We start from the raw sequence: 24,134 nt of genomic DNA, 5'->3' as shown, positions 1-24,134 counted from the left end.
TTATATATTCAAAATAAAATCTTAAAATGTATACATTGTGTTCCAAATTATTACACAAGTGACATATCAGTAAGATTTCAGTACAATAAACATTCAGCTTTTAGTTTTTCAAAGTGTTTGTTTTATTTCTCCATATCTTTTTAGATAACTGGTATCAATCTCAGTCAGGTTTGTTAAATAGTTTGCCAGGTCTAAAACAAAACAAATAACGACTTCATTCAACAATTTCTTCTCTCCCCTGTCATTCTCCTATGCTGTTGATGTTGTAAACAGTGCAGCGCTTATATGTTCACCGTCAGAACGCCGACTTGTTATTGGCCAGCTCCTGTGTCAGCATCACACGCATGCGTCGTGCTGCTCACGTGAACAGCGTCGCCCCATAGTGAGCCGGCATTCTGACGTAGAACACATAAGCGTTGCACAGGCAAAGGTAGGGCAAAGTCTATGGTAGCATTGTAAACCCTAAAATGGCTGTAAAAAACAACATTACAGTTCAAAGGTTTTATAAAGTGATAAACTCATAATTAATGACAGTTTTCATTTTTGGGTGAACTAACCCTTTAAGGACCCGCGTGGACCCTGTAATTAATTTATTCCAATTTTTTAACAGCCTGTGTTGTATCTTCACAGAGGATCAGTGGGAATGATCTTTGCCATTAAACATCTTTGGTGAAAGCTAGTGTTTGGTAATGATAGTTTTGTGCAAGTTACCAAGGTACTCCGTATAATATTTTTAGTGAGCACCAACAGACAGACAGAACAGCTTCATAAATTACGTAGCACACTGCAGTTTCAGACATGTGGAGACGAACTGGCTCTAATCGCCCCCCTTCCATCTGTCTGTGTGCACCATGTGTAAACAGATCGGATTTTGACCAAAACGAGGTTCTTCCGCTCAAGCCTTACAGGAACAGTCGCATACATTCAAATGTGGCAGCCCAGATGAGTCAAACCTACCCACGTATCTCCCGCCAGGCTTGATGACGATGGCTCCACGGCTGCGGGTCTCCTCCTCGGCCTGAGCCATGCTTTGCCTGGCTTTCTGGTAGGAGTCGTCTGTGGCGCATACCGTGATTTTGTCCTGGATCCCTCCCAGGCAGTCCAGCTTTATGCTCCCTTCACTGGACAGAGACCAAGCCTGTCAAACACTCCAAATGGCACTGACTACGCCACCTTCTCACCAGTTATCCATTTTCAAATGTGGCTCATTTACAGCCCAGGTGGTTGGATGGGCATCCTCTAAAAGGGCAACACTTGTAGAGAAGTTCCTTACGAGTGGCTCATCCACCCAGACACCATGTCAAATGCCTTTGATCTGCTTGCCCTAAGCTTGGCAATATTGAGTGTCAAAACATCTGATCACAGTTAAGGCACATGTTTTGCACAGGCACATTGGAAAAACTCTAAGTTGCCAAGTTTTCTAAAGTAGGGAAGCCCTGTATAATTTAGCTGCTTTAGGGTCATGTGCACCAGACATTTTTTGGCGGCTACATAGCGATAAATTTTATTGCAGAAAAATCAAGCGTCACTGAATACGCATAATAACCCTGTTCTCAACAGACAATTAGAAGTCTGACAGTAATTGTCTTGAAATGTTTTGTTGAAGCTAGTGAATTTGTTGCAAAAGTGATGCTTTGACGGCTGGTGCTACAGATAAATTTAGAGAACTTTGTGGAGAAGGTTTATAGTGTACAGACAATGTTAGTAGGGTTGACTAGATGAGGGCTAATTTATTTAATATGCATAAAGATAATTGTAAGTACCATAAATTATGGAACCATTAAAGCTAAAAAGAAAAGTATTATATTTATACACTAAATTTACACTGTTTGTGGTCAGTAAGATTTTTTTCTTCAAGAAATCAATACTTTATTCAGAAAGGATTGATTTAAATGCATAAAAAGTTTCATAATGTTACAAAAAAATTAAATAAATGCTGCTCTTTCTATTCAAAGAATCCTAAAAAAGTTCATGCTTCCACAAAAAACATTAAGCCCCCCCCCCCCCCATTCATAAGAAATGTATCTTGAGCAGCAAATAATCATATTAGAATGATTTCTGAAGGATCATGTGACACTGAAGACTGGATTAATGATGCTGAAAATTCAACTCTGCCATCACAGGAATAAGTTGCATTTAATATAGTACAATAAAAAAAAAAAAAATAGTCTTAAGTTATAATAATTTCACACTATTACTGTTTATACTGTATTTTTGACTACATAAATACAGCCTTGGTGAGTCTTCTTTCAAAAAACAATTTTACTGACCCCAAACTTTGGAACAATAATGTATATTTATACAATTTATTTAATAAATTTAAAAAAGTATATTTACAAAAATCTATTTAATTCTTTTAATTAAAAAAATAAAAAATAAAAATATTGAGAAACTCACTAGTCGACCTAATAAACCAAATTAAACTGGCACCTCACACAGGAGCCATGTGATCTAGAGGTTAAAGATATAGGCTGGGACTATAAGATCAAACCCCAAAGGGGTGATCCACAATTCAAGGTCTTTATCATCATTGTCCAACAATCTCCAATGCGCCCTTGAGGGAGCACTTAAACCCAGGCTGATCCTGGGAGGCCTGTCCCTGTAAAAAGTGCACTACAGCTAAAATGACAAATTAGCTAATTATGTGGTGCAACTGGCAGAAGATAGTGAAAAGTTGGACAAATTGTATGAGAAATCCATTCACACAAATCTACAACAAATGGCTTTGAATTGGTCTTTTGTTGTAGAAAGAGAACACTAATTGTTCAGCTTCAACATACGATTTTTGTTTTTAAGATGGCTTTCACCCCACTATGAGGTCACAATGCTTTAATAAAGATTGTGGCATGAGATAAATGCTGCACTACTTGTTGCATGAGTTAAAGAGAATCAGAGTTCACAAGAACATGTAACGCCTGAACTTCAGCTGACCCTTTGATATTATTGTGAACATGGGAGGACATTAACAGCAAGTATGCACTCCTAGTTTTTTCCTCATTTGGTTGGACAATTGGCCAAATTCAATTTATTCTCTCTGTTCTGGTGTTCATCCAGAGCTGAACAGTAGTGGGAACGGAGAAAGGAACAGATGGCGCTGGTAATGATGGCATGGATGCGATCACAAAGAGTTTTTTAATGTTGTCTGACAAACTCAGACGACATCAACTCAACTGTTTTCATGGCAACATTTCCTTTCCAAAGACAAACATACATCAGAAATCGTTACACTACCTTGAGACGACATGAATCTGACTGAATAAAAGATGTGGTTTATTTTCTTTCTTACCTTGTAATATACTGCTGAATGCAGTCGAAGCTGCCCTGGGGATTGTCCTTCCCCACATTGGACAGGTAGAACGTAAACGTTCGCAGCTCATTTGGATTCTCTGACTGCGGTATTGAGATTTTCTGTTGACACAGAGGAGAAGAGCAGCCAACATAAGCATTGAGACAGACAAGAGAAAAAACCCTGTTTAAAGCAGCTGGTTAGTACAAAATGAATTACACAGATTTACTTTTATAAAATGTTCATCAATTGCCATTTTCACAAATAAACAAATAATAAAATATAAATATGAATGAATGAATAAAAAAAAAAAAAAATAAAAAAAGGGGATCTAAAATTAATCAATAAAAATAGTCAAAGAAAGAGTTTGTCCAACTGATTAGAGATCCAAACCACCGTATGTGTCACCCATGAGTTAAACTTCAGTCAAATTCGTTTCTACAGGGACTAAATTGCAAATGTACTCTGCTAGAGCTGCACTTAAAGGGATAGTTCACCAAAAAATGAAAATTACCCCATGATTTACTCACACTCAAGCCATCCTAGGTGTATATGATTTTCTTTTTTCAGACAAATATGATCGGAGTTATATTAAATAATGTTCTGGCTCTCTTAAGCTTTATAATGGCAGTAAATAGAGGATGAGATTTTGAAGCCCAAAAAAGTGCAACCATCCCATCATAAATAACCACACGGCTCCGGGGGGGGTTAATAAAGGCCTTCTGAAGCGAAACAATGCATTTGTGTAAGAAAAATATCCATATTTAAAACTTTAAAAAAAACTTAAATAACTGGCTGCCGGCAGACAGCCATACACATGTCGACTTGCGCCAAAAAGAGTAACCCCTGACGCGATGTAGGAGTAGCTTAAGCTTAGATGCCTCTCGCTGTTCAAAAAAAAATTGGGCTGGGCAACAAACTCAAGCCCCTCTTTTCTTATATCAAAATCCTCCAACATTTTTTTTAAAAATTCTCATTTTAGACTTCGAATTCATGACTGGTGTTTTGTTTTGCTCTATCCTCTACACTTCAGTGTTCTTCAGGGAGTCATGTGTCAGGTCAGAGTTCACTCTTTCACCATAAATCGATGCATACGGCTGTCTGTCGGAAGTTTTAAATATGGATATTTTTCTTACACAAATGCATCGCTTCGCTTCAGAAGGCCTTTATTAACCCCCCGAGGCCATGTAGATATCATTTATGATGGGATGGTTGCACTTTTTTGGGCTTCAAAATCTCATCCTTTATTTATACTGCCATTATAAAGCTTAGGAGAGCCAGGACATTATTTAATATAACTCTGATTGTGTTCGTCTGAAAGAAGATAGTGATACACCTAGGATGGCTTGAGGGTGAGTAAATGATGGGGTAATTTTCATTTTTGGGTGAACTATCCCTTTAACCTCTTTTAAGACAAATGTTTCTGGCCCTCAGGGGGCCTTCTATAATCTCCTTAATGTGCAACAATACCGCCCGACCTCCGGCTCCAGCAGCCTTCACACAGGTGTTTCAGCAGCACACCTGAGAAGGCAGCAAACAAACATCTCCTGCTCTGTGTCGTGAGCCAAATTACACCCATCAACTGAGCAGCAGCAGCTGTCAAGCACAGATGCAGTGCTGAAAAGCATGGGCAATAATTTTACAGCAATTTCTGACTCATTTTGTGTGAGTGGCAACTCTGCCTGCCTTGTTCCTACTTGGATTATTTTATTTTTTTAATTTCTTATTTAATAAAGAGAACTGTGGTCCCATATCCACAGAGATACAAGAGCACCTGGACATTTGACATTATGCAAGCAGCAGGAAATCTTTTTAAAACTCTCAAAACAACTAAATCATACCTTCAACATGGGGGTGGGTGGGATTTAAATATTATAGTAATTAAATATTTAACGTATATATTTACATACTATTATATAAAATCAGTTTTAATTAAATTAAAATAATTTATTCTCTAAATTACATAGCAGTTACCCAATTTAAATAAATTACTGAATAAAAAAAAAAAAAAAACTATAATTAAAATATTTTATGAAGTATTGTTATATAGTTTTATTAAATTTCATTCATTAATTTCAATTATATAACATTTATACATGATGTAAATAAAATAATTAAAAAAAAAAAAAAAAAAAAAAAAAAGGCTGTTAGTTTCAACCAAAAATACATGATGCCTAAAGAAGACCTGAAAGTCGAAACGTTGCTCTGTTTATTAATAAATGTTCTCTTACTCTTCTTACTTTTATGGTCATTTCATCCACCGTTGCTAACATGTGCCAACCAACACTAACATGTTTTAGGGGCCCAGGCTAAGAAATTAAGGATCCCCGCAGAGACCCAGTGAACAGTAACACGACAACGCACGTTGAGCACTGGCTCTGTTTACCCAGGGTTCCTCACACGTGTGTGGCCTGCAGGTGGCCGACTATAAATAACAGCCAGTGTTCGAGGCTCACACTGCCAGCCCGAGGGCTCCCTCAGCTCAACGCTTCACTTCGCTGGCTCACACGCCATTTTTCACACTCCCACATGAGATATTCAACAAGCAAAGACGGCGCGTCCATAAGCTCTGCCACTTACAATCACTCAGTGGTGTCGCAATAAAAGCTGTTGATTTATATTAGCAGTTACGGCTTTTATTTTGTTGTGTTTTATTATATGCCTTGGCTGAAACGTTGCAGTTTAATTTGCTTTTTAAGAAATACAAATTGCAATTCATAGTTTCTTCATTCAGAAAACATGATACAGCTGCTAACCTCACTTTTGAGATGCGCTGCGCTGTCACTGAGGGGAGGAAAAAAAAAAAAAAAAAAAACAAGAGAGGAAACGCTCTTGAAGGAAGAGCTTGTGCGTCACAGGCCAAAAACATGACGCATTTCAAAGTTCAAAATCCAATATGATTAACAGTCAACTTTTAGTGTGGGGTGGATTACAGAGGCCAGCCAGACCGGCCATTCAAAAACTTTTATTTTTCTTTCCCCCAGGATTCAGTTGATCTGGCCCTTACAGATAAACTGATTGTTGTTTTCCCATCTTAAAAGGTATATAACCCATAATGGGTTATTAATTTTAAACAACTTTGTCTAAACAAATAAAACACTAAAGATTAAAAGTTTTAAATGCAGAAGTGAATTTAAGCATCACAACATTATAATGCACAGTATGAAAAATAAATATTTTTGAAAGAAGTCTCTTATGCTCACCAAGGCAAGTATTTATTTGATTAAAATGAGTAAAAACAGTAATATTGTGACATATAACAATTTAAAAGAACTGTTATCTGTTGAAATATATTTTTAAATGTTATTTATTCTGGTGATGGCGGAGCTGAATTTTCAGCACCATTACTCCAGTCTTCAACAGCTGCTGAACAGCATTTATTCAAAATAGAATCTTTTGTAACATTATAAATGTCTTTACTATCACTTTGGACCAATTTAATGCATCCTTGCTGAATAAAAGTATTAATTTCTTTACTTAACCAGTAATTCTCTGGACTTATGGTCACTTTAACATTGAAAAATGCTGTATAAACAAACCACTGCACCTTTTGGAAAAATCTGCCAAAAGGTAATGAATCAACTCATCACTAGCAGTGAAAGAGTGTGACATTACTGGGCCCTCATTTATCAACAGTGTGTAGAAAAGTTTCTATATTTTCTCCTACGAATGAAATTTAGAATGTGCCTAAGTACAAGAAAATTCGTATTTACCAAAGGTGCGCACACAGTTCTTACGCACATGAGTAAGCAATCATTGTTGATAAATCCCATATGTGCGCAAGTACCATGCTCGTTCACGTTCACGGTCATTAGCATTCGGAAACGCCTCCAATGAACCATATATGGTGACAACACTTCCCTTTATTAAAAAAAAAAAAAAAAAACCACGTGATTGTGTTTTTCCTCACCACAATAATGGCAAAGATAGCACTCTGTGCTCTCGCCAAGCAGATCAGCACGATCTTGGAGAACGCTCTCTGCAGAGCGCATTGTTTGCCAAGTCTTCCAATAACGCAAGATAAGCCATTGCACTGAGACATACATTTTTCACAGCTGTCTTTTATAGGGTTTGACACAAATTACGCATCATGTTTAAAACTAGACAAATGATAAATTGAGTGTTTTATAATTAAAGGAAACACAGGACATATGTGGATTGCTTAATGCATACTGTGACACTCTTAAATGCTTTTTATGTTTAGTGTCGCTATTCCACCACTAGATTCTCTGCATAAGCATGCTCAGAGGTGTGCTTATATTTACACACATTTCTACGTATAAGTACAAGTTGGTGAATCCCACACTTTGCGTGAAACTTTTCTTACGCACTCATTACGCACAAATCTGTCTGTACGCATTGTTGATAAATGAGGGCCCTGGAGTTTCCCCTGGTCTCAACTCTTGTCCACACTAGGAACAAAGCTGCTTCTTATGGCCATGTGGCAGCCCCTCTGCTCCTCTGACAGGATGCTGCTCATTTTTGGACAAGAACTTTGCCTTGCTCATTCAGAAAGACCAGGCCGTCCATGTAAAGCTCATGGATGCACCTGCCCTTTGGCCAAAGGTCAAAATCTGCAGCTGTGCAAATTTCAACCCAACCAATTGGTTACCAATGCAAGGCTGATGGGCCTTGAAAACAAACGCATGTTGTGTTGAGGAACATGTGCGACTGCCTCTCCATCCTTTCTGGTTAGCTGCAGCCAAATAGCACGTCATGGTTTCTCATGTTGTCGGTCTGCTCATAATATGCCACAAAAGCTCTGATGCAGCTATAAAGAAATACAGCCTTAATCCAGCAAGCAAGCAGGCAGTCTTATCTCACATGAGATGCTGTGAACCATGGTGGAGTGTGAACGTGCAGTTCCTGATGAGTCAGTAAAAACAATGATGTGAAACCCGACTGATGAAACACTTCATGATTTATAGACAGACATTTTGGTTGAACCACCAAACACAGGATTTTGAGACCGCGGTGAGTAGGGCTGCGTGATTAATCGAAATCGAATCGAAATCGCAATTTGGCTTAGCGCGATTATGACATCGCAAAGGCTGCAAATTTTTAAAATGTTTAATTCTACAAATATGTACACAGCATGTTAGTGAAGAGCTGCTCTGTGATCAGTAGTAAATGACGCTCCATCTGAAAGCACTGCTTTTGAAAAAGCAACACGTCAAACATACAAACTTTCCAAACATGAGAAGCGTTTATGAAGCTTTTTGTCCAACAAAAGACATTTAATAACTTGTTTTTACTCCAAACTCACTTCATAACATCAGTCAAGTGTTTGAAATAGCATTCTGATTAGCATTGCATTATAAATACACTTTATTATTATGGAAATACCCGAGAAGGCTTGAACACAGATAAACCATGTATTGTTGTAGTCATCTGTTTATTATATTCATGTTTAATCAAAACATTTCTAACTTCTTTTTATTTAGTCACAGTGAAAGTATGATGTCCATAAGGGATTTCCTGGAACGACGTGTGTTATATTGCGGTACTTCTGCAAGACATTTTTGGAGTTTCTATATGAAACAGACATGTTTAGCGCCAAGTAAAAAATAATTCTTCTCTAAAGAACTTTGAGGGAAACATACAATCAATATGTTTTTCTCCAGTGTACAGAAGTGTACAGGTCCCCTCCTCCCCCCTTATTAAATACATGATTTTGCATACCTCTTAACAAAAAAAGAAATTGTCACAGATTTTAATCATAAAAATATAGTATTTTATAATAAATCCTTAGACCTTTCTAATCACTTATAGTCATAGGCTGCTTATGCCAACGTTCATGCTTGAAACCAGAAATTGTGGAAAATGCTGGTTTTCTTAGCAAAAACACCTTTAAACATTTAAAGCAGCCAACTGTCACTGTTCTAATTTTAGTGATTTTGGAGACTTTAGTCTGGGTTGTTTTTTTTTGTTTAGTTTTTTTATTGTTTTGATGGTTTGATTACCCACATAAATATTTGTTTTGCCTTATGTGTGCTCTACAGACATTTTGTTACGCCTTTACTTACTGATTATTTTGCCATATAAAGCTCTAATTGGTTTCCTTTGGAAATATGTTTCAAATTCACACTGAATGCATTTGTGAATGTAAAGCGTGTGTGTCAAAATCAGGATCAAAATCGAAATCACAACGTGTGCTGTTCATGTCTCACCTGCGCTCGTGCACTATGAACACCCGGGTGATGACGGCATAGCCTAAATGACTGTTCATATTTGAGCATACTCGGTCTGTCCATTTTAGACATTGCTATTTTCAACAAACCACATTATATAGATCAGATTTGAGATGAACCACAGTGCAAGTGCATGCTGAAAATGTTCATATCAGTGGCATATACGCCGATGCAGATATATCTGAAATAAAATCAGCAGGCCGATAGATCGGTCGGGTTCTAGTATTTTCTGAGTGAAACTGAATACTGAATGAGAAAAATAGAGTGTGTGGCTTGTTTTTTCCTGCTGGGAATTGATTGATCTAGAAAAGTGGGCATTCCCTTCAGCTCAAAGCTTGCAGCAGACTGACAGTTGGAGAGGATGTTCTACACAAGCCGTCAAACTAACGTCATCAGAAAAGGAAAGCCATTCTAGAGGGGAAGTACGTTTTCAGATTTTGATCTAAGATTACAACACACAATTTTTTTTCTCTGAATCAACTTGTACAGATGAAATGTTCACCACAAGACTAGTAACACGCGCTAACAGAGTCAATTTAGATTTTATGCCGATTCTAAATGGCTCCAGGGTCTGAAATCAGTGCATGGCAGACAAACCACATTTCTTTAACATGAGATGTAGATAACAGCAACGTAGATAACAGCAACATGAACATTTATTGGTCCACTCACTGTCAGTTCTAGGTTAAGCTAGAGCACGTGAAAAAACATGTAGTGGGTTATGACAACAGCAGAGGAGGATCGATTTGTCAACCACTTCCTGTTCTGTATAGGTCTGAGAAAACGGGTCCCGACCACTGTCACTGAGTCGGAGATCCACACCAACAGCAGTCTATGACTTAGCATGGATTTACTGTTGATTTTGCAACAGTGAGCAGAGGATATTGTGGTTACGGTGACGTGATGACTTCCTGCTACACAGCCATCAAAGTCTCACTGCTTTTGTATTACCTACACAACCAGGATACTTCACAGTAACTGGGGAGAGTCCCAGGTTCAAACAAGGTTTGTGGCTCCATGATGGAACATGACAATCAACGTTTCAAGTGGTTTATGGCTCTAAACAAAAGTTAAAAAAAAAAATATATATTGCATACTCACCCCTTGGTTTCCTGTAAATCCTATTAGTGGTTTAGCAGTCAGGCCCTGCAAAACAAACAAGATAAATTAATCATGCAAGAAATCAAAGTCAAATATATAATTATAAAGTGTGTATATATAAACAATTATGTTTTGATTACATTATCTCTTAAATATTTATATAAAACATACATTTTATTTTGTTTTGTTTGTTGTTGTTTTGTTTTTTTTAAACTAATAGAGCATGGTTTTGAAGCAAAAATTATGAAATGAGGAATCATAAACATGTGTTTTATGCATTTTAAGCTGACAAGCACTGGCATTTCCACTAGTCAAAGCACAGTTTAAATTTACAAGATGCTCACAGATACTTCAAGAGGAATCAAACACCAATAAACACGAAGACTGTTTGATCAACACTAGAAAAGCTCCACAAAGTGCTGCATAATACACCCCCGAAACCACGTCTGGTATTTCAGATTTCAAATTCAGGACGTGCAAGTGCAATAAGACGACGCATTACAAGTAATTCCTCAGTTGAGCCATGTGGTCTGTTTCCCAATATAAAGAGCTTTAGATCAGTTTCAGCAGGCACTCAAAAGACTGGAGCATGTAAAATAAGACAAAAAAAAAAAAAAAAAAAAAGTCAACAGATCAGACCCATGGCACTCAGTAAATGCTAGTTGTCTATGACATTTATATAGAGTTCTGGAGTAATTGCATACAGGAGCGAACTACGTCGGCTACATGCCCTCGAGTAGTGCAGACTACTTGAATATGAAGGGTTCAGCTCCGGCCATTATTGTTTAAAGCAATCATGCCACCTACAACCCACTTCATACTAAATAACTCATCTTTTATAGACAAGTATTCATCGACATCAAAGCAATTTCAGTAAAACACACTAGGTTCACCTGGGGCTGACGGATCAATCCGAGCACGAGCCACTTAAATTAACGTCGGGCCGGAAAAGGCTGATTGGCTGATTGAATGGACCAGAACAATCAAATGGCTGAATCTCAAACAAGGTGCTTTGGTGCTAATTAGCGAGGTAGATGAGCTAGAAATGAAAAAAAAAAAAAAAAAAAAACCCACGTGACACAGGAGCTTGCTTGTTTCTTGGAAGGAAGTGTTTCTTAAACCACTGAGTGTAAACAAAACGTGTCGCACTTCCTTCCTCAGATAATGCTGTTGAAGAGAAAAAAGGGAAACTGTAGAGAAAAGTGGAAGATTATACCAGCAGAGAGAACTAGAGGTGTTTTGCAGTGACTAGGCTAGTATCACTACTGGTGTTGACACGATACTAGAATTTCTAACTTCGATACAATACCTTGAAAAGTATCGATATTCGATACAACGGGGACATATGCTGTCATAGATATTTTTATTATCATTTCTTTTCTTGTCCATCCATTTAAAGTCTAGGCAATCAAATTTCTTCTGAAGAGATCACTTTATTTGATAAAGCTTTTAAGCTTTTCATATAAACGTTGATCAATTACCATTACAATAATCTCACAAATATTTGCTAAATCAATGTATTTGTTTTTACAACGGGGTAATTTTATTGCATTAGTTTGCAGCACAAGGAAGCTTGATTTCAAAAAGTAAATAGAATTTATTAAAAAAAAAAAGAAAAAAGAAAAAAAGAAAAAAGAATTAAACATTAATAAAATAAGAACAAATAATAATAATAGCACAAATAAATACACAAATCAAATAAAGATACAAATGATATAGACTGCTTTATTATTATTATTATTATTATTTTTTATTTACCTGAAAGAGCGAATGGACCATTTAACAACGGTTCATGCTAGGGCCGAAAGAATAATTAAGGGCGCTCCGATAGGGGTTTTTGGGGCCGATCACAGATTACTGGAAGCAATATTTGCCGATACCAATCGCCGAAATAATACTAGATGATAAATAGAAGGCTTCAAACAGACCTACTGGGGTTATTTAGCTATTCTTAACAACAATGTATTTTAAGAATAAAAACTGAGATAATAAAGTATCATGAATTGACAACTCTTTATTTATTGGCAAGCAACATTTTCAACATATTCCATTCCCTCTCTTAAAGGGGATTAGGAACAATTTAGAGCTTAAATATAGCACTCCTGTGAAAAATATACAAGTCTTCACTGTAAAAATTAAACCGACTACTCATAATAAATCTACTAAAGAGCAGCGAGTGATTTTTCTGTCTTTTGTTTTTTGATTAACATTGAAACAGCAGGCAGCAGGTTTATTGGGCTGCTGTCACTTTAAGACCTAATGCACGGATCCAATATACTGTAACACATGCGACTTATTTACCATGTGTTTGTTCACTTAAGACATAACCGTCTGCGTTTAAGCAAATAAAATTAAAGATGTCCGTCTAACATGTTTACTTTGAATAACAATAGAGTAGTGCAGTGAAATGTAAAAACGCATTCTGTGTGAACGGCCCTTAACCCAGCAGTTTCCGTCCAAAATGAAAGCTCAATGTCTTAACATTTGAAACGAAGAAACTACAGCACAGAAAATAGTATATTAGCATAATTTTATATTTGTACTGTGAAACTTATTTTTTTTAACAACAACTATTACTATAGACTTATTTTATAGTCATATTGATATATTTTCACAACATTTGTCAAAATTGTGCATCCTGGAACTCTTTAAAGAAAAATGCATTGCAAATCGCAACTTAAAAATAATCTCAACTTCATTTTTTTTTCCCCCCAAAATTGTGCAGCCCAAGTTCATGCTAATGTTACATCGGCCAATGCGCCTTACACTAATATTTTTTGTAATGTCTAACTACATTGTAAGTTTCAGGCATTCACACCAGCTAAACAGGTCATCTTAAAACGCATCACAAACACTGAACATATAGATCAGTGTTTGTACAACTTAGCTTAAGCTTTTCACTGTTTTATCACTGCGAGAATATTCAAGAGTCAACATGAAGACTTAGGTAACTGAAGTCACAAAGCAAGTAAAGCAAACTCATCCAAATCTGGCTTTCTAAAAAAGATCATTTTAAAAAAAGCAGGTAAGACGATGCACAGATGCAAAACTGGTCACAATCTCAACCTATCCAACCTGAAATTGTGAGACTGCAGTAGCATGTTATCATGGCTCATTTCATCCAGTTCGACAAATTGTACAGATGCATTGAGGCACTGTGCTTGGTCCATGGGGTTCTAGCTCACATCAGGAAATGAATAAATCATCCTTTCGATTCCATCTGTGACTGAGATGCACGTGTAATGAAGACATAACACTGCAGGCACAGGCTGTGTATGTCAAAATCCAAAGCAATAGTAATTACTGGCATCTGTACATTCAGAGAAGTCAGGACACAGGAAAAATTAGCTTAATGTATATTCTATATGGACAATGTCCAGTTGTGTTCATGTAATATGTCAATTCTGATTCATATGAACTGCAACAGGATAATTAGTCCTGGTTGAGAAGGCTGAAAGATTCAATACTTTAGGGCTCAACAATAAGGACGATCCGATGGCCTGGGGCCAGTGCGAGAGTATTTCAGGTCAGTTGATGGCGGGCCAAAAATTAAATATGGCGCCTACCCTGAATTAGGTCCATTATGAACATCAGTAATGATTTCCAGCAAGTGTTTATGAAGTGTAGAACTGCCATTGAGTTAGATTATAGCAATAAAATTGAGTTTGTATACATTTTTTGCAATTTAATGTTTTTTAATAAAATTATCAGAAAATCTCAGTCATATATTATTTTCTGCTAATTATAAAAGTTGTAATTAATTTTCATAAATATAAATATTATATATTATATTATATTCTATTATATATAGAGTCAGGGAAAAAGCTGAAAATGTTGGCAGGGCATGTGAACTACATTTAAAAAAAAAAAAAAAAAAAAAGAACCTTATTGTTTAGTCCTGTTAGTTCCTTGTTCAATTGAAATAATTTTAAGAGATAAACATGATGATCAGATCTCAAAAGCGTTATAAATACAGGCATCAACCCGAGTCGGTCTCTCTCTCCACAGCCCTAAAAAGAGTGCAACCCTCAGCCTGTTCATTTGAATGGGCTGCTGACATGTCACTATTCACTGGGACACGAGCCCAGAACGTTCCACAGAGCTAACCTTGGGACAGAGTGTGGCTCTGGACCAACACTCACAGTCGGAACCCCAGCGGATCACACAACACCGATCTAGGCGGAGCACTGGCACTAAATTTGGACAAGGCTAGTTATGCACAGATATGGAAATTTTGACCTCGAACAAAAGTATTTGTTATAGCTCATAAGTGGTATGATGACCAGTACAATATAATAGCTGTGTCTGTAGTAAGCAGCATATTGATAAATTAGATTTTTATATATATATTATACATACATATATATATATATATATATATATATATATATATATATATGATTTTAGATTTTTGTCCAGATTTAGATTACCTGTCAACATACCACAGACCGTAATATAATATAATTAATATCATGCAAGTTGCTAGATAGTAAGCAGCATATATATTTTTTTTCCTCAGATATTTGATAATTTATATTTATTTTATCTAGATTTATAATATCATTCCTCATAACTTATTAGCCATAAAGTAATCATCAGCTTTTGAAAATTGAGCATTGCCAAGCACAGGGAAGTGGTTCAGAAGGACACCAGGCCTCATAAAAAAAAAAATATATATATATATATATATATATATATATATATATATATATATATATATGAATGAAAAACTTGTTTGTAATAGCAGGAGTTTGATAAATTTTCAGATTTGAAATATGACATTTAATCCACAACATGCAAATTACATCATAGTCAGGAGTGTAATAGTTTAACAGCAATTTCAGACTTAAAGTTAAAAAAGGTCAAAATGAACCTCAACACAAAGTGCAGTGGTCTCATGACAACCTGACATTTCAGAGTCATATTTGGCACTAATTCTGGTTTACCAGGTCCTAGTTTCAGCATTGAAAAATGTAGAATCAGCATTCCTTAAATATCCGTGACACAGTGGCTGACCTCCACGTGAATCCAGTCACAATCTAGTCCAACTTAACTGGTTTGGTCTGAATTTATGTTATGAGAATATCATCACGGCCACATGTCATAAATACTCACAAGTAAAGTCTTGAGTCACATTTTCAGGCTCTTAAAATAAGTGTTGGAAGCTCCTGTGAAAATATACCTTGCCAAGCTACAAGCTACTAGCAAAAACAACATTTATTAGGATGAGCAAACTTAAATGAACATTAATACAACTCACAAAATAATTAAAAATTCATTGTGTCATCTTTAATAATGATGCAAAGAAAAAAGTAAAATAACAGAAACTTTAGTGAACTCTACAGAGTAATGAATCAGCGATTCTATGTTTGGACTACCTAATTAAAATGAGTTACCAGAGCAAAGTGATTCACTAAAACTGATTAAATGAAATGATTCAGATTTCCAAAAGCCATCTGTCAGAAAAATTCTCATTACTGGAAAATCTACATTTATATAGATTTAAAAAAAAAAAAAAAAAAAAAAAAAAAAAAAAAGTTAAATTGTTACACTACTGAAAAGTTAAGTTAGCTAGTTAGAATTAGGTTGCTACTTAAAGTTACTAGCAATACTGCTTAAAAATACTTCTTGACGCAAAAAAAAAACATTTACTCACCCTCACGTCAAGTTTCATACTTCCATACAACACAAAAAAACCATTTATAACAATGTCCAAGCTGCTCTTTTCCATACAAAAAGTTGAATGATGGCCAGGACTGTCAAGAAGGATTATCAAAACACGTAAATTTTGCAATGTTCCTCACAGAAACTTATTGTTTGGTTTCAGAATACAGTGCAAAATAAGTCACATAGACCACTTTCATAATACATTTACGGTGCTTTTTGGATGATCCTTTTTGAAGATTGATGGCCCATTACCTTGATAGTCACCATTGACCTTGTATGAAAAAAAGAGCTGAGATATTTTGATAAACAACATCTTTGGTGTTCAAAAAAAAAAAAAATAAAAATAAAAAAAATAGTCATGTACAACATGAGGGTGAGTAAATGACTATTTCATTTTTGGGGTGAACTATTCCTTTTAAACCACTTGCGAACTTGTTTAAGCACCAGGCCGGGAACCAGTCAGATAAGGGTATCACTTGAGCGACGTCAAATCGATGGCAATCACCTGTGGAACTGCAAAAAAAGTGCCAACTAAGAGGAAAGGGAAGATGCCGCTGTTTGTGCTTCCCCTTCAGTGTCACTCAAGCCATTACGTTGGTCGATAACACCGGACCCCAAGCACAGAGGCAAAACACCCACTGTGTAATGTAGTTTATCCATGAAGGAGTAGATAAACATTCTCTCAAGATCATTATGCCCCATTAATGACCGTTTCTGCAGCCTGCTGACCAAAGCCATCTGTACAGGCTACTCTCCAGAGGACCGCCGTGGGCTCAGAGGAACATAATGTAGAAATTCACACGGCCAACCCGTGATCCAAGAACAACCTCTGAATTGCTTCACCTACTGACACCTTAAAAGACTGTGTGGCAATGCTCCGACTTCCTTTTGATGGCAAATCAAGTCCCATCAACGTGTCAGTTTGATAGCAAAGGTGCTAATCTGAACACCTTATAAATAACACCAGTTTATACTAGTGATGCACCGGAATTTCAGCAACAAAATATTCGGCTAAAACTGCTTTTGGTGGGTTTATTGACCAAAATAATGACTTTAATGGTCAATGGTTTTGGCCCTTCAAAACTATTTCATTTGAAAAATAAACGTATAATTTCTCTGATGTCACGTTTTGACTGTTTCAACGTGTATTTAATGCACACAACTTAGATAAGCCACAACAGTGTGGACACATTATACCATGACCAAAAAAAAAAAAAAAAAAAAAACGCTAGAGTTCAACTGAAGCGCCAGAGATCGGCTTGTTGCCGAAGAAATTAACTATGACTGGTTGATCACCTGTGAACCAGACATCCTTAACAGATTTAAATTACCAAAAGTTAAACTTAAATGCTAAACTTTAATCAGTTTTGGTGCATTACTAGTTCATACACTCATTGACTTAGTAACGCTTGCTTTTCACGATGACTAGAGATGCACCGGTCGACTGGCCATAAATCGGAAATGGCCGGTGTTTAGCAAGTGTGGGTATCTGCAGGTTGGACAAATAGGCGTGACGTAAGGTAGGGCCTTTATAATTGGCCGTGAAAGCTGCCTGTCAGGGTGTAGGGAAGGGTTAGGGTTTGGTTTCTGTTGTAGCTATTAATCTTTCGGCACGCTCCTACCTTTCTGACCTTCAGCTATCCCGGTCTCGTTTTTAGTTTTATTTTGGCCGATCTCTATTCCGGACACAAACAGCATTGCAATCATTTCCCAAAATCTCATTTGTGTGGAAATATTACAAAGTCTGTAAACAGGACATTAACACAGGCCAGAGACAGGACACAATGAAGACAGATGCAAAGACACAGCCAGCAGAGAAAAATACTGTACGACACTAGGGGTGGGCAATATGGCAAAAATATCATATCACAATTTTTTTTTTTTTTTTTTCCAGGAAAATCATGATTCACGATTTTTATTACGATTCTTCATGTTGTTTTTACTATTTTGCAAGTGACTGAGCATTACAGCCAAACTAATTTCCCTATTTTTAAAAACAAAGCCTTACAAAATAACAAAATATAAAATAAAATTAAAAATGGCAGACATTTAGGCCATAGTGGCAAAGATAAAAATCTTTGTCATTTTTTTTTATCTGTTATTTGTTATTAATTTTATCTTTGTTATTAAAAAAAAAAAAAAGAAGAAAAACAGGCTACACATTATACAAATGAAATTAATAAAATGATTTATTTTTTTCAGCTACAGTAGATGTATTTAACAGTAGCATTCAAGTAAAAAATTAAATGAACAAATAAAAATATAACACTAGACTTCACTGTATAAATTATACATTGATTCTTAATAAAGCTAATGTATTAAAGTTCTCAGTCAAGAGCAAAAAGTTATTTTGAAGAATGTGACCAGACAGTTGCTGGTCCATAGTGACTATGTTTTTCCTAACATGGTAGTCAATAGAGACCAGCAACTGTCCAGCTAAGGTAAGCATCAGCACGCGAAAGAAAAGTTTAACCGGCAAGGCACATGAAATAATGAACTTTTGTGGATTGAAGTGTCCCGCGAATATTACTCTACCGCTGCGTTAAAATGTGACGTGAATGTACGTCACGTTGAACAGTATGCCGAGACGGAGGCGCTGGAACTGCAACTGATAGAAAGCACTGTAGCACGATACTACGATATTTCTTCATAAGCAGATCATGGAGACATTTTAATCGCCCACGATCAAAAATCGTTAAATCGCACACCCCTATACCAGACACAACAAGCTCCCGATTTGCGATGCTCGAAATATAGGGGGGAAAAAAAAAAATATATATATATATATATATATATAGGCTAAATATTGAATTGGGGGTGGGGGTTTATATGAATGTATCTCTGAAGGGAACTGACTGTTTTCAGAAAAGTTTCGATGGTATTTTCTTTTCCTCTTTTCTCCAGTAGTGTTTGTTGTACCTCAAGAAACCGCTGCTGTTCCATAAGCGCCACCTAGTGTCAGAGTGGATTTTCATTTTCATTCAGTACATTTGCTGTTTTTGTTTTGTGCAGGTGTCTTATGTATCATAATTTCACAATATAGTCAGACTAGGGATGTCAATTTACACAAATTCCCATGATCGATTGTCGTTTAAATTAACAATCAATTAATCGGTAGCCTTAATGCTGCAATATGCGTCTACTGCAGTGGCATATAGCCAACAGCATGACAGTGTGACCGCAAATGTTGCTCAAAACGCAATGTTCCTCACCAAATGAATGAGAAGGGTTTTTAATATAAATAAAAGGGCTAGTAGGATTGTAAAATGAGTTGATGTGATTGATCATTTATTAAATTACTTATTTAATAATCAAATATAGCGACTTGTACAACGTGTCACCTCAGATGCATGCTTGTCAGAATGTGTACTGTTGTGGACGTGGTCTTCCTGAAAACAGCAACTAAACCCAATGAATTTATAATGAAGTTATATGTGCACAAAATGACACGAATGTACAAGTGAACTTGAACTAAGTTTCATGCTATTCAGAATGTGTAATGCGGACGCGCTCTTCCTGGAGCAACGCGATGAAACAACTAAACGGCAGCTAAACCCAAATAATTCAATGTTTTATTACAATATTGTTCTCTTTATAATGTTATGCAATATGACAGTCCCAATCATTATTAGTTGTGCATTGCCGTTTGAGCTGCATGCTGCATCCTATATGAAAAATCAGATATAGATAGGCCTACACAAAATAAACAATATTACAACTTATATATTTGCACAAAACAAAAAGCTGTGAATGCACACATGCAAACACAGTCATGAAGAAGTTGTAACTCTAGCTGTAAAATGGTCCTAAACATAACTCCGGCACGCACGCTTTATTTTTCCTCGTGTCTGCTTTACGTGTTTCGCGGTTGAGCAGCACGTACGCGCATAAACCTGCTTAATCGACGATCGATAAGTTTTATCGATTAAATGTATTATCGACAATTAGTCGATCGTCGTTTAATAGTTAACATCCCTAAGTCAGACCATTCTGTTTTTGCTTTAAACCTTGAAATTATACAATCAAATCAAAAACAACTGCTCATGTTACATGCAGCATCTTTGTTTGGATCGTGATTAAAATGTAGTGGTTGCCTCTAATTTGTTTAAGGCCAGTTTGCCTGTTATAGAGCAAAAACAACAAATAAATATGCTTACAGAAAAAAAGGGGGGGGGGGGGGGGGGATAATAATGATGAATAAATTGGCAACCGGTATCAGATAATTTCCTTGTATTTTTATAAAAAAAAAAAAAAAAAAAAAAAAAAAAGGAAATGGCCATGAAAAAAATCATGATAGGTGGATCACTAACAATGACATAACTTAAAGGTTTAGTTCACCCAAAAATAAATTCTGTCATCATTACCTCACCCTCATGTCGTTCCAATCCGGTAAGACTTTTGTTCATCTTCGGAACACAAATTAAGATATTTTTAATAAAACCTGAGCCAGTTCTGTACTCTCAATTGACAGTATACGCAACTACCACTTTGATGCTTGAAAAAGTTCATTAAGAGATCGTAAAACTAATCCATATGAATTGAGTTGGTTTAGTCCAAATTTTCCAAAGAGACACAATCTCTTTATACGACGAACAGGTTAAATTTAGGTTTCAAGATTTCAAGAGACTATGAAAATGATTTTTGCTTTCCATGTGACAACTCTTTGTTGGATAAGACAAAACCTTTGGACTCAAAGTTACAGCAAACAGAAAAAGCAAGTGTGATGAAATTAACCAAGATGCAACAAGGCATTTCCCTTTTGACATACAAACAACAGGCCAAGGCAGCCCAGTAAAACAGCTGACCCATTTATCTGCAGAGCCAAGTCATTCTGGTTATCACCGTTTTTCTCTCCATCAAGCATCAACAACCGAAGAGGTAAAGCCCAGCTCTCATCCTAAAACAGTATTCAACAGATGACTAAGCAACAAACACAATCTATTTTTTTCCCCAGGAAACTAAAATGCAGACATGATGCAATCTGGCCATCACTGGCAGGCGTGCAAAAAAGAAAAAAAAAAGAAGAAAAGAAAAAAAAAGAAAAAAATAATTGAATTTGTCTGAAATAAAGCAAAAGTTTTCAGTGCTAGACATGAACGAGACCTCAAATCAAGTAACTTGAGGAATGAGCTATTACTTTTCTAAGAGATCAAAATTATGATTTTCTCTAAAGATTCACTGATATTAAATTCAGTTAATTTCATCTGAATAATTTAAAAATTATACTATCCATGAACTGCATTATTAGACTGTGTAAGGCTGCACGATACTTTATTTGAACCAAATTTTATTGCCTCATTTGTTATTATATGTATTTTAAAGGCTTGGGTCTATTTTTATTACCACAAAAAAACCCAAAAAACCTATATCCGATTACTCGATTAATCAATTACCAAATAATCATTAGTGACAGCCCTATATGTGACCATCACTTAACAAGTGCTTTTAAATTTGCTGACATATTAAAAGTAGGGGTGTGCACTAATAGTCGAATATTCAATCTGTTATTATTTGAACAATAAAAAAAAAAAAAAAAAAAAAAAAAAAAACTTGAATTTTACTACGTTGGTGGGTGGCGCTGTGGGGCGTTAACAAGTTGATTGTATTTAACCACAATGTTGTAGTCTGCCCCTCGAACTTTAAAACTACTTAGACAAATGATCTTACTAAATGATCTAAAATAAATGGAATTACTTTTTAAAATCAAATAAATCAAATGAAACCGAGTTAACATAATATCACCACTACAATGAGAAATCCAATGAAATCCAAACACCAGTCGAATGAGGACAGACAGCTGTGCATCACTGCATTCACGACTGCAGGTAAGCACAGCTGTACCCCAAGTGAGCCAAGAAGATACCTTATCAGACAGCAAAATGATCTTAAGACATATGCTTCCTTTAAGTGTCATCGAGGGAGACAGGTTTAAGAACAGAAAACACAAAGCGCTATAAGAAACTTGGCTCCGTTATTTTTGTGTCCCTGCGACATCTGTCAGCGGAGAACGTTTTCTCTGCAGCCGGTGCTACCTATTGTTATCAGACTGTGGAGCCGACTTTCACCCGAGCATGTGGATATTATTGTTTTTCTCAACATGAACATGTGAAACCATATAAACACGACAACCATATGCCGTCAGGAGTGTATACGAGCGTTCTGTATGATAACTGGCGCAGTCTGCTTTATTAACGTTTTTTCCCCCGTTTGCTCTTAAATGCTTTTAATTATTTATTTTTTACACATACCATTTAATGTTTACAACTAAAAGAAAACCTTAAAGGGGGGGTATAATGCTATTTCATGTATTCTGACTTATTTACACTGTTAAAGAGTTGGATTCTCATGCTAAACATGGCCAAAGTTTCAAAACACGAGTTGGACGTATGACGGAGTATTTCTGTGCCAAAAATACTCTTCCAAATCCTCATAAATTTTGTGGTGTTTTTTTCGAGTATGTGCCTGGGTGATATCATAATGGTCGGAATTCCTTGTATGGGCACTTCTCCTGGAAGAGCGAGCGCACACGTTGACTAGAGCGAGAGAGCAAGAGAACGCCCATCAACATGTGTGCGGCTTTACGGAAGTCGTCGGCAGCGCTGCACAGGTCACAGGACTTCACGAAAATCAATGGCACCAAGGAAGTGTGTTTTTGGTTGTGAAGGAAAGATAACCTTTCTTCCCAAAGAACAGCGTTAAGTGGAGCTGAGAGTTTTGTGCTCACGCATTACATTGATGCGCTCTCGATATTTGTTATTAAAATAACCACAGAAACTGATAGCTGCAATCACTTTTCTATTGGTTAAAATGAATGGAGAATATCTCGTGTTTTTCCGTGGCTGCTCGAGGTCTCAGGATCAGCGCTTATGGTTTTATAAAAAAGGCCCAGTTCAACGCCGGATTTACAGATCGTTTGAAACTGAAAGATGGAGCGGTCACAACGGTAACGTTCCCGGTCATGAGTCGGAACTGCAGGTGGTGAGTAAAACTGCTTCAAATGTCTGTTTTGTTGGCAATAGGCACCTAAAGGCATATAATGTAAACAACATGAAACAAGTGAATTCATAATTATTCATCCTTCACTATACACTATATTCATTATAGTGATTCAAAAGTTAGCCAGGGATAATGCGATGGTGTATTGTGTGTGTTTAAATACATTTGTTTAGCTGACCATTGATAGCTTGCAGACGATCGCTACGCAAAAGCTGCACGTGCTCGTCAATCTTTAGCTCCGCTCACACAGCACGCCTCCAGGAGCTCGGCTGTTTTCGGAAAGACTCGGTACAGCGTATGTATCTTTTATAAATATGATAAAACTAAAGACTTTTTGGAGATATGAAGGATGCACTACTACTCTATAGGTACTCAAGATTAACATGAAATTGACAAACTGTGTGCGATACCCCCCTTTAAGATATAACGTATGCTTGTTGTGTATATTGCCTAATCGTCAGCTTGTTCAGAAATGACAAAACTTGGGGAAAAAAAAAAAAAAAAAAAAAAGTCTCTCGTTAAACGGCATTTAAATAAACGAATATTCAAATATTTGTTCTTTTTCGAATACAATATTTTTGAAAAATGCCCATCCCTAATAAACCGATCGGTCTGCGCAGTGCCACTTCAATTTGAACACAGCTAATACACTTAAGAGTACTTAACTACGGCACGCTCACTTCTAGGGCTGGGACAATGAATCGATTCTCGATTCGCGATACAATGATTCTGGATCAATTCTGATTTTTTTCCGATATATGCATGTATTGCAATTCTCTCTCGAATCCATTCTGAGCTTAGTTTTTAACAGCAGATGGCACTGCGTGATTTAGAAACAGCCATAGGCGCCGTTCACATATCGAGTCTTTTCCGCGTGCAAGTCAGTTATTTCA

At 36.4% G+C, this 24,134-nt stretch overlaps 1 protein-coding gene across 1 annotated transcript in view; it reads right to left on the bottom strand.

Annotated features, from left to right (window-relative positions):
* Positions 1 to 24,134, bottom strand: part of ell (elongation factor RNA polymerase II) — a 38,371-nt gene that overhangs the window by 11,080 nt on the left and 3,157 nt on the right. The window contains exons 2-4 of the mRNA XM_051909437.1: positions 10,579 to 10,623; positions 3,287 to 3,408; positions 958 to 1,121 (exon numbers count right to left, since the gene is read on the bottom strand). Coding sequence (XP_051765397.1) covers positions 958 to 1,121; positions 3,287 to 3,408; positions 10,579 to 10,623 — 331 coding nt within the window. The remainder of the gene's footprint in view (positions 1 to 957; positions 1,122 to 3,286; positions 3,409 to 10,578; positions 10,624 to 24,134) is intronic.

This window comes from Ctenopharyngodon idella, chromosome 10 (assembly GCF_019924925.1).
Source record: "Ctenopharyngodon idella isolate HZGC_01 chromosome 10, HZGC01, whole genome shotgun sequence".
NCBI lineage: Eukaryota > Metazoa > Chordata > Actinopteri > Cypriniformes > Xenocyprididae > Ctenopharyngodon > Ctenopharyngodon idella.
The sequence above is the reverse complement of the archived record's forward strand: the minus strand, read 5'-3'. Positions and strand labels throughout refer to the sequence as shown.